General features: G+C 31.9%; 1 protein-coding gene across 2 annotated transcripts; it reads right to left on the reverse strand.

The window, feature by feature from the left end:
• Positions 1-1,188: 1,188 nt before the first annotated feature.
• On the reverse strand, positions 1,189-9,286 carry LOC134707565 (regucalcin-like). Of its 2 annotated transcripts, none has more exons than XM_063567447.1 (6): positions 9,152-9,286; positions 4,720-4,894; positions 4,048-4,227; positions 3,380-3,595; positions 2,066-2,209; positions 1,189-1,448 (listed from the first exon to the last, which is right to left on the reverse strand). In XM_063567447.1, exons 2-6 carry the CDS (start codon positions 4,874-4,876, stop codon positions 1,243-1,245), a joined length of 903 nt encoding a protein of 300 aa, XP_063423517.1. In that variant the 5' UTR covers positions 4,877-4,894; positions 9,152-9,286; the 3' UTR covers positions 1,189-1,242. The 2 variants fall into 2 exon arrangements, with proteins under 2 accessions (XP_063423517.1, XP_063423526.1); XM_063567456.1 differs by lacking the exon at positions 9,152-9,286 and adding an exon at positions 6,660-6,678.
• Between the last annotated feature and the right edge of the window lie 1,786 nt (positions 9,287-11,072).

Raw genomic sequence — 11,072 nt, forward strand, 5'->3', positions numbered from 1 at the left:
ATGTGATGTCTAGGTATATTCTAACTTTAATTCATGTTTCTTGTTTCTTTTCAAAGTACAAATTGAATGAAACAGAGTGTTTACCTCTTTTTTAAAATATAAAACAACTGGGACATTCAATCAATTCATCCTTATACTTTCTATAAAATTCAATCAATTTTTAAACGAAAACTTCTATTTGTTCAAACACTTGATCAAGTTCTAAATAAATAAATAAACTTTAAAAAAATCGTCCGATTTAAATTGGTTGCATTATCTACTATGACTATGAATTAAATTCGCTATGTAGGTTGAACGAGAAAAACGTCTGTTGATATTGCAGCTAAAGAAGTAAGACTTTTAAATGTTAGCTCCTAGGTCTACAAAAAAAAAATAACAAAAAATAATCTTTTACTTCTTTGTACACCTTTATGTAACTTTGTTCAATACTTTAATTAGGTAGTTAGTTTACTTGTCATCCCTATGTGGCATTATTTGAATGAATCTAAAAATATTCCAGTGATTCGTGATTGAAATAAGGCGTTGCTCAACCTCGAAAACTAGTAGATTCATTTTGAATAACTAGTAAATGCATTTTGAATAACTAGTAAATGCATTTTGAATATATATTATGCAAATAAAAAGAAAAACTTTTAACTTTCGAACAGCGGTATACTACTGTTGCGTTTATTCAAGGTAATAGTACGAACTTTAAAAACGATTGATTAATTGCTGGTTGCTTAAACGAAGCAAATCAGTGTTCGAAGACTAGATGTGCATATTCTGCCAGAGAGAGAATCCATAAATCCAACATTTCAGTTGAATTAGATGAAAATGAGTGCCTATTGTTTATTCACCATGCTCGAACCACATCAACAAACGACAACCACTGAACAACAGGTTTTTGAATTTTGACAGGTGCAAACAAGTACAGCGGGTTTAAATATTTTAACAGGTGCCAACCTTCACCCTCACCTGAAACTATGTTTGTTTTGGGGATCCACAAAAGATGACGATACAATCCGCTTACTAATTATATTTTTTCAAGGTGGTCACATTTGACATAGAAACGGACATGATCAAAACAGAAACTTGATAGAATTTTAAAATTAAAATGTACTGTAAGTAGACTATAGAAATTCAACACCTTGTAGGCCATACATAATAAAATATTTTTTGTCATAAATTATAATCTAGTATGAATAAAACGAAATAATGTAATGCTGATTGATATTAAGTTCCATGCGATGTTCTCTTTGTCATTTATCCCTCGTACATCACTGCAGGACAACCTTTAATGCCTAGACCAGATACTTTGAATATCGAGCCAGACAAAGGAAACTTGGATAATTCGTCTAATGTGCAACCATGTCGGCTACATGTTACGAACATGTCGTCATAATCTTTACCACCAAAACAAAGTGATGTTGTCCTTAGGCCAGGTACTTCGACTGTTTGAATTTGTTTACCTTGAAAAAAGAATAAACGGTATGTTTCAGTATGTTTTTAATCTTTCTATATTCAAATTTTAACAGAAATCAGAATTTTCGAAGAAAACCAACCAACATAATAATGAAATCAGATGAAGTGTATCTGTTTTCAGAAAAATAATGTAAAAAGATTTAAACATTACACACAACACGTGAAGGATGCGTACTGATTGATACTTTAGTCTGCGAGAACTCATGTATAGTTTATTCGCCGATGAGTTCTATTTTGAATACTTTTTTAAGACACAAAACCAGCTTGTCGTTTTCATATTTTTGATGGAGGTTATTTACATTTTCCCGTACTTTTCATATCATAAATCACCTACCTCGCTGAGGGAAATTCGAGAGGGACAATAAACTTGCTACTATCCGAATAGCCAATAAATAAGATAATTTTTAATAACACATCCAGCGTTACACGCCCTTTTCAGATCTTCAAATATTTTGCTTATCTGCGCAGTATTTTGTTTCAATTTTCAAATTTCAAATACTTTTTTAATACCATTACAGATCATTATGATCATTATTAATAGCCCTCATTATTTTGTTCTTTCTATCCAAATTAAGACAAATAATTTCTGATATTAAACACAAACCTGTCTCAGGATCGAATCGTGTAACCCTTCCACCATAGAAACATGCCACCCATAATTTCCCTTCACTATCAATGGCCATACCATCTGGATATCCTAAAGTTTTTTCGGTGTCTGGTGGTAATTGCACAATAACTCGTTGGTTACCTGATAAAAAATGGTTTGTTTAGGCTTATATTATCACAACAATATTGCAGTTCTATCTCCAGACATGCTAAGCAAATGCAGTTTATCGTCCTTCCCTTCGTCCAACTCAGTCGACGCGCAATTTTTTCTTGCCAGACATTTATAGTGGTTTAAGGGAAAATAGACAAAACTTGCCTTTGAACTTCTGTTACACCTCTATCCATGTCGGCAATGTTAGTTGATGGGCGGGATCATTTGACACACATTGTTTACTACATACCCAAATGATGATTGTGGTCATGTTTGGTTAAACTGCACTCAAGAAGTTTCAGAGACGAAGTAAACAGACGACGACAGACGACTGATGCCAAGTGATGGGAAAAGCCCAAACTGACCCAAAGGGCCAGTAGTGCTAAGATGATATACTTCACAATCGTTCCGTAGAAAACCAGGCTATCGTTTCACAAAAAAATTCGTACGACAATCTTAGAGCTTTAGAGGCAGAAACCCGATAAAACCAGAACTGTTGCTCTACGGAAGAGGGAGAAGAAATGGTGCATGTTCCTTTGTGTTGTTCGTAGAGAGTCCATTTAAGTGGATAAGACAGACGTGTCTTCTCTATATGACACATGGAACTTATCTGTTGTAATTTATGACACCGATATCTAAATGGAGAGAGTTATATCTTTGACAATAAGGACCCTTAGTAACTTCGATTAGAGATGCAACACTGAAAACGACCTCATAGTTTGTTTTCTCGTTTGAATTGTTTTACATTTGTCATTTCGGGACCTTTTATAGCTGACTATGCGGTTTGGGCTTTGTTCATTGTTAAAAACCGTACGTTGATCAATAGTTGTTAATTTATGTGTCATTTGGTCTCTTGTGAAGAGTTGTCTCATTTGCAATCATACAACATCTTCTATATTTTAATAATATAACACTTAAATATAAAAACAATGATATATTGATAAAAACTTGCAGGAATCCATGTTTTCCAGAGTGGTATTAAATTAAGCAGTGGAAATCGATATAAATTTTAACAAACAGAAAAAGATAGAATGCACTGATTTGTCGGTTCAATGAAAGCCTTCTTAATGAGGTCTTTAAGGAAATGTATTGAAAAACAATTCATATGTACGTAAGTTTTAAATAATATTACAAGACACATTTATTGCAGTGTCTACTTACTTGGGGTACCAGTATCGATATCATAGTCAAAGGCATACACACATCTGGGTGTAGAATCGATGTAATACATCGTTTTGTTGTCAGCTGACCAGGCCAAACCATTTGAAATGTTCACTTTGTCAAGATGTTTCTTGATAGTACCATCAGTATCGATACAATATAATGAGCCTTGTTCTTTTTCAACAACAGCTACCTGTTTCTCAAGTCCCATTGTACCTTTAATTAGAAATTATACGGGTATTTTATTAAAATATAATAATACCGCCATTATTCGATCACTATTGAAAGGGGCAGTACACATCCAACGGATAAGGTGTAAAGACGTCATACACAGGTTGAGTAAAGTATGACCTTGCTAAATGTCAAAATTATATAGAGGTCATTACTACATGACAAAAGATATTGTTATCGAAAGCAAGATAAAACAAAATAAGTTATGGCAATTACTGGGAATGATCTGTTTTACAGAATTAATTACAAAATGTATTTAAAATCTTCTGAAACTACAAAATAAATGCTTATAAAGAAGTTAAACAATAGAATCGTCACCTTAAAATATGAAGCACAACAAATATTGGTCATTGGAATAAAGTGTATGTTAAAAGTAGATAGCAACATTTTCGATATTATACTAAGTAAAATCGTCACATTTCAATAAATTTGCATACCTGCCCATATTCTTCCCCGTGGATCACATTTTGCATCATTAAATCTGGTGTTTTTATCCTGGTCAACTTCGTGTAAAACAGTGATTTTCTTGGTATCCCACTCAAGACGAGCGATTGTCTGTCCCAGACCAATAATTACATCCCCTTTCTTTGATGGTATGACAAATCCGATAGTCTTTTCTACATTGTAAAAAAAAGGAATAGTTATGGAAAAATAAATAAATCTTTTGATAATAATTTAAAGTCGTTTTCATGTTACAAAAAAATGCATCTTTTAATAATGGTTTCTGCCGTTTGTGTAAAAATATTAATATATTTTATCATTGGTTCACTGTTTTATTTAAAAAAAATAATATCTCGATTATGTAGATTGAAGTATTTATGTAGAACTGGACAATGACCGGGGTGCGTAACCGCCTTATACTACTTCTGGATTTATATATACATGTATAAACGAAATGGAATGTTGGTGCAACAATATCAATAATGCAACGGAACCTATCAAGACAACTCTAACTAGATCTTAAATTGACGAATATCGAGTTAGATGTAGAACGCTTAACTTGATCTCATCTAGTTTCTTTGTGTATCCTGTATATCATTTTATTTCTTATGCATTTAATTCTATGGAAATGTGTTCCATGCTAAATCCATAAACAAAATAATTATTACCTAATTTAATTTTTTGAACTCCCCCTGCAGCAGAGTTCCATCGAGATACACTTTTATCTTCTATATCAACATAGTATAGTGTCTGTGACGCTTCGTCCCAATGAGGCCCTTCTCCAATTGTACTGCATGCATCCCTAACTGCTACTTCTAAAGGCATTTTTAACTAACTTGTTTCCTATAAACAAATTTGAAAAAAAATAATAGATTAGTAACATTTCCATATTGAAACAGTGTAGCAATATTAGTAAAAAAGTAGATACCGAACTGCTGGAACTATAATTTTTAGTTTAATAGTCCCAGCGAACTCCAAGGTAAAATTCATAACGAAAAGTGCCTTTTCAAATGACAAAATCACATCAAACGAATGGAATACAGCATTTGTATTCCTAGACTAGTATATACGGGGTGCCGAATGGAACTCTTGTGGTTTTGTACTCAAAATTCAATTTTGTACGGACAAAAGTGACTTTTGTTCAACAAAAATGAGTTCAGTTTAACAAAATTTGTATCATACTACAAATTTGAAATTTTGTCATACAAAATTATCTATCAGCGGACAAAAGTCACTTTTGTCTTGACAAAATTCATTTTTGTTACACAGACTTGACTTTTGTTACCTAATTTGAAAATTGAGCGACAAAAGTCAATTTTGTATTTAAATTACTTTAGTTTGGTTTCTGTGAACTAATTTGCATACAAAATCGACTTTTGTTACACAAAATTGACTTTTGTTACACAAAATTGACTTTTGTTACACAAAATTGACTTTTGTTACAAAAAATTGACTTTTGTTACACAAAAATTACTTTTGTTACACAAAATTGACTTTTGTTACACAAAATTTACTTTTGTTACACAAAATTGACTTTTGTGAGACAAAATTGACAAAATTGACTTTTGTCTCAATAAAATTGACAAAATTGAATTTTGTCTCAACAAAATTGACAAAATTGAATTTTGTCTCAACAAAATTAACAAAATTGAATTTTGTCTCAACAAAATTGACAAAATTGAATTTTGTCTCAACAAAATTAACAAAATTGAATTTTGTCACAACAAAATTAACAAAATTGAATTTTGTCTCAACAAAATTGATTTTTGTCTCACGAAAGTCAATTTTGTCTCACGAAAGTCAATTTTGTCTCATAAAAGTCAATTTTGTTGTTACAAAATTGAATTTTGTCATCACAAAAATGAATTTTGTCGTCACAAAATTGACTTTTGTCTCAACAAAATTGACAAAATTGACTTTTGTCGCAACAAAATTGACAAAATTGACTTTTGTCTCAACAAAATTAACAAAATTGACTTTTGTCTCAACAAAATTTACAAAATTGACTTTTGTCTCAACAAAATTTACAAAATTGACTTTTGTCTCAACAAAAATGACAAAATTGAATTTTGTCTCAACAAAAATGACAAAATTGATTTTTGTCTCAACAAATATGACAAAATTGAATTTTGTCTCACAAAAGTCAATTTTGTCTCACAAAAGTCAATTTTGTCTCACAAAAGTCAATTTTGTCTCACAAAAGTTAATTTTGTTTCACAAAAGTCAATTTTGTCTCACAAAATTGAATCTTACCGTACACAATTGACTTTTGTGATTTAATTTCTATATCAGGTAACAAAAGTCAATTTTGTATGCAAATATGTTTATATTTGCATACCTTTAAGACAAAATTGACTTTTGTCATGACAAATATGAATTTTGTCTACAAAAATGAATTTTGTCAACACAAATGAATTTTGTCTTCACAAAATTGAAGTTCTCACAAAACAAGTCTGTAGCACATAGTTTTGTAAGACAAAAATGATTTTGTTATGACAGAATTGAATTTTGTACAAAACCACAAGAGTCCCATTCGGCGCCCCGTAGTATATGCATTTTCTTATGTAAAAAAAATGAGAGATAAACCTGGGTTTCATAGCTAGCTTACCTCTCACTTGTATCATGTATGCCAGTCGCAAGGATTCCATTATATTGACAAAAATGTATGAGCAAAACAAACATACAAGATAGTTTGTAAAATGCATAAAAATATAAATACCTTCATATTTACATAGACAATAATTGTGTAGTGACTAAACATGAGGTTAATAAGTATGAGGCTTAGAAACGGGGAAATGCGAGACCGTGTCGAGCTTTTCTCCCGTTTCGGGTCGAATCCTTATATTGTTGATATGTCAAGAAAATACACTATTATTGTCTTTGTACATCAATCTAGAAAAAACATTTTCAACTGTTGTTTATTGAGTTATTGTTATTTATTTGATTTAGATATTGGGTAAAATCCCCCTTTAATAAGGCGTAACATCTGGCGGAGAAATATACATCACAATGAAATGTACATAATCAATCGATGGTGAATGAATTCGTAGAATCGTTTGAGTTTGGGCTAAAATAACAACAATAAGCATAAAACATAATGATTTATAAATAGATTTTAAACAAAATATATTATCAAGAGAAATATATTTTTTCAAACAATTGTAAAAGAAATAAGTTTGATCGAGTCGTTCCACGCTTTGTTGTATACATTGGAAACAATGACAGGTTGAAGAGGTTTCATGAATATTTAAAAATAGTCACGGCTTTAATATTTAAATATTCATGAGGAAAAGTGATATTTGGTCAGTGACTGTATATGACCAGAGACATATATACCATATATGTTTCTGATATGACATGATAGAATATACAGTCAACGCATTTTTACTTCTCAAATAAAACAAGTGCAGTTTAAATAGAAAGATACAACGCATTTTGACAGCTCAAGGTAAACGAGTTAGATCTTAGAACTGTTAGAATAATCTGTCATAGAACTATTCCAAAACTGTCCTAGAACTGATCTACCTTAAGCTTTGGTAGAACTGACCAAATCAGTTCTAGGTTAGAACAGTTCTAGCTAAAACTGTCTAAAATGTGTCAGGATGACATTTCTAGATACTGTCCTGGAAAAAGTTTCCTGACAGATTCAAGGCTGACAGATTAGTTGAGTGGTTTGAAGTAATCTGACTGTATACTAGTATGTTATGTTTTTTAATCAAAGTAAAAAGCCATAAACAATTCTTAATGTACATGTTTCATAGCCCCCTCCCCGAACCTAATCAAAATGGTTCTCCCCAATATGTGCGCAAATAGTTATCACCGAAATAAGTTATTGTTCTCAATGTGTTTATTTATTAAGTTTGCTGTTTTCGAGGATGTGTTATGTTTGCCAATTAGATAACTATCCATCGTACTTCGAATGACATTGATGTAAGCAATTGAAAAAGTAAAATAATAAACGAACAAACATTGCAGCCAAAGACAACTACTTTATTACAACATATTCACGTGACTGACTTGGGACAAGCTCATCAGGAAACAACTTGAATATTGATTGTGGAAATTATGAAAAAGATGAAAAAAAATAGGCATAAAATTTAGAAAAAGACAACAACATGGCTTATTAATTCAATCCCTGAACCATTATCTAGTAGGGCTGAAATAATTGGTTACACGTATATGTATTGGTAGTTCTGCAACGATAAACAAAATAGAATTGATCTCTCACAAGCAGTGCTTATAAAAGTGACTCATAAAAAAGGTGTGGTATGATTTCCAATGAGACAACTATCCACAAGAGACCACAATGACACTCAAGCACAAAACTAAACTTTGAAAATTGCTGATTAATCCAAAGCCACTGGACCTAGGGGATCTTTCCTTAGAAGTTATTACCAAACTTAACTTTAACATAAAACTTATCAATTATTGGCACCGTGCAGGAAAAGCAATCTCTTTGTCTCGCTTTCTGCGACTTTCCTCGCAAGCGAGACACAAAACATCGATCGAATTTGCTATTTTTACCAAACTTCTATTCTTCGATGTGAACAAACACATCGTATCTTGAAACAGTGAGCAAATAAGCTATACAAGGTCTCGGTATGAGAAATTGTTAAAGAATTCAAGAGAAAACAAATGGCCTGGTTTATACTAGTGATTATTACTCTGGCCTGAGTAGTTGAGTCATCGACTAACTCCTTATTTTCATATACATAAAGTTGAAATACATTTTACTCCAAATTAGCTCATAAAAGAGAGAAACGTTGGAAAAAATGACACCAACGTGTTGTTAGTCAACCGATGAGAAAGAAACAATTGCAGTGCTGAAACTGGGATGCCGCTGAACACTGCAATATCGTTCTTGTTTTAGAAAATTTCAAACAATTAAAAGAAGTTGGATTAAGCCTGACTATTTAAGGAATTTAGCGCCATTAAATGCTCAGCTTCTGGGATTGGAATAATTTGGAAACTATGCATATATAATATTACGTCAATTTTCGATATTCATTTGTGCTAAAACCGGTTCTAGGATCCATAAACATTCCGCCATGTTGAAGGCAACGGAATACTGAACAAAGTACAGAACTATAAAGTACTTACTCAGTATCTTCTTCTCTCGTGTAAGCTACCTTGATAGTACGAACATACAATATTATCAAATAAACTGATTTTTAAATGACCTATATAACCTTTATCCACAATATCTTTATGTCAACAGATAACGAATCTTGGTGTGTGCGAGTCGAAACTAAATTTGTTGTTTTGGCTATACACAGTATATCTACAGTGTAAGAACAAAAGGTTTGCTGCGATCGAATTCTAGTTCTCATAAAACCATATAACCTGTCGATTTTTCTATGCTTCAAAATGCGGGTCATCTTTCCCTCTCAAAACACTCCCCTCGCCCCGTTATAGCCGTCTTGTTGCGGCATTTTTTAATTACTAAAGTATTACATTTGGTTTACGTGATATCCGCTGCATAGTTTCACAGAAAAACAGCTAGTCGTGACGGGAATTTCTTGCAGAACTCCATCTTTTGTATATCTATTTGAGTCGTTTTCAGCATAATTGCTTAAACCATATAAAAAAAAGAAAATCGTCTATTAAGGACAACAACTCATAAATACACTCAATTATTTGTAATTCTCATGTTATACTAAATATTTTGGCTGTTTGCAGTTTCTGTATCTGCTGTAGTTAAATCGCCGAAATTGGTAACAAAATCCACTATATACAGGGACAAATCCTATAAGACGTCTGATAATTTGAACCAAAAATAAATGGTGGATCGATGTTTTGAGAATTCTGCTACTTCCAGCTTTTCTATTTCTGCCATGCTTATTTACACTCAAACCACATCTTCCTATATCTATTATTTAAATATTACTTGCAGTTTAAAACTATATGTACAGCCCTAGTTGTCGTTGTTATTATGCACAGCTGGCATATTAAAGGGACACTAGCTGTCAAATTCATGGTCACCCACATTCTCATATTTGATTTATAAAAATGTAAAACATTTGTCCAAACTATCAAAAGTCTAAAATAAACAGTTTACAGAGCATAAGGTAGATAATAAATAGGTTCGTTTCGTGTGTATTTTAGTCCAGACGCCATCTAATTAACTATCGATTTGACCTCAGATGACCATATAAGCGATGTAAGCATAGATAAAGATATGAATAGATTAAACCATGAAGATATTACTTCCATGATTAAACCAACACGTGCAATTTGATTTTTCTAGGTTTGTTTGATTTTGTTTTATAGATTAAAAATAGAGGTTTCTCATTGTTTTTAAACGTATAAGAATGATTTTTTTTTGTGCATCGAATTAGTAATCAAATGATTTACCGTAGTTTCACTTTCATTGTTGACATTCTTTTTCTTTAAATTACCAGTACATACGTGTACAATGCATGCGTATACTTCTTTAATCTTCTTATACGTTCAGGTATTTCACATCCAATTGTTTATGGAAATATTCTTTATAAAGCACAAAGGTGTCAGTATTCACCTCAGAAACTAACAAAACCTTTGATAAGACTTATTAAGAAGGGATATAATTACGATACTGTTGTCAAGTCATTAAAGATTGCATATTTTGTCGTTAATATTGAGTCACTGATAAGGTCTTTGCATCGGAACTAAACACATTTATTCTAAAAACAGTTGTTGGCATGACACGGGTTATGTTCTTCTCATATATGTTATGATGGTATGATACTAAACCCCTAACGGGAAGGATTGTGCCTGATGTTCATATGATGAAATCATAATCTCTCAGTCAGTTTAATTGAAGTCTGGAGCTGGCATGTCAGTTTACAGCTAGAAGTCTGTTGTTATTTATGTATTATTGTTATTTCACTATAATTTCACTTTCATTATTGATTGAACAGAAAAAAAATCGAACTTTAGATTTTTTATATATCTCGTAGCTAGTGCCCCTTCAAATACATTTAATTAAATATACTCATTTAGAGTGACTGTGGCAAACTTTGGCCAAGATTGAACATTTGGC

Source organism: Mytilus trossulus, chromosome 1 (assembly GCF_036588685.1).
Source record: "Mytilus trossulus isolate FHL-02 chromosome 1, PNRI_Mtr1.1.1.hap1, whole genome shotgun sequence".
In the NCBI taxonomy this organism is placed as follows: Eukaryota; Metazoa; Mollusca; class Bivalvia; order Mytilida; family Mytilidae; genus Mytilus; species Mytilus trossulus.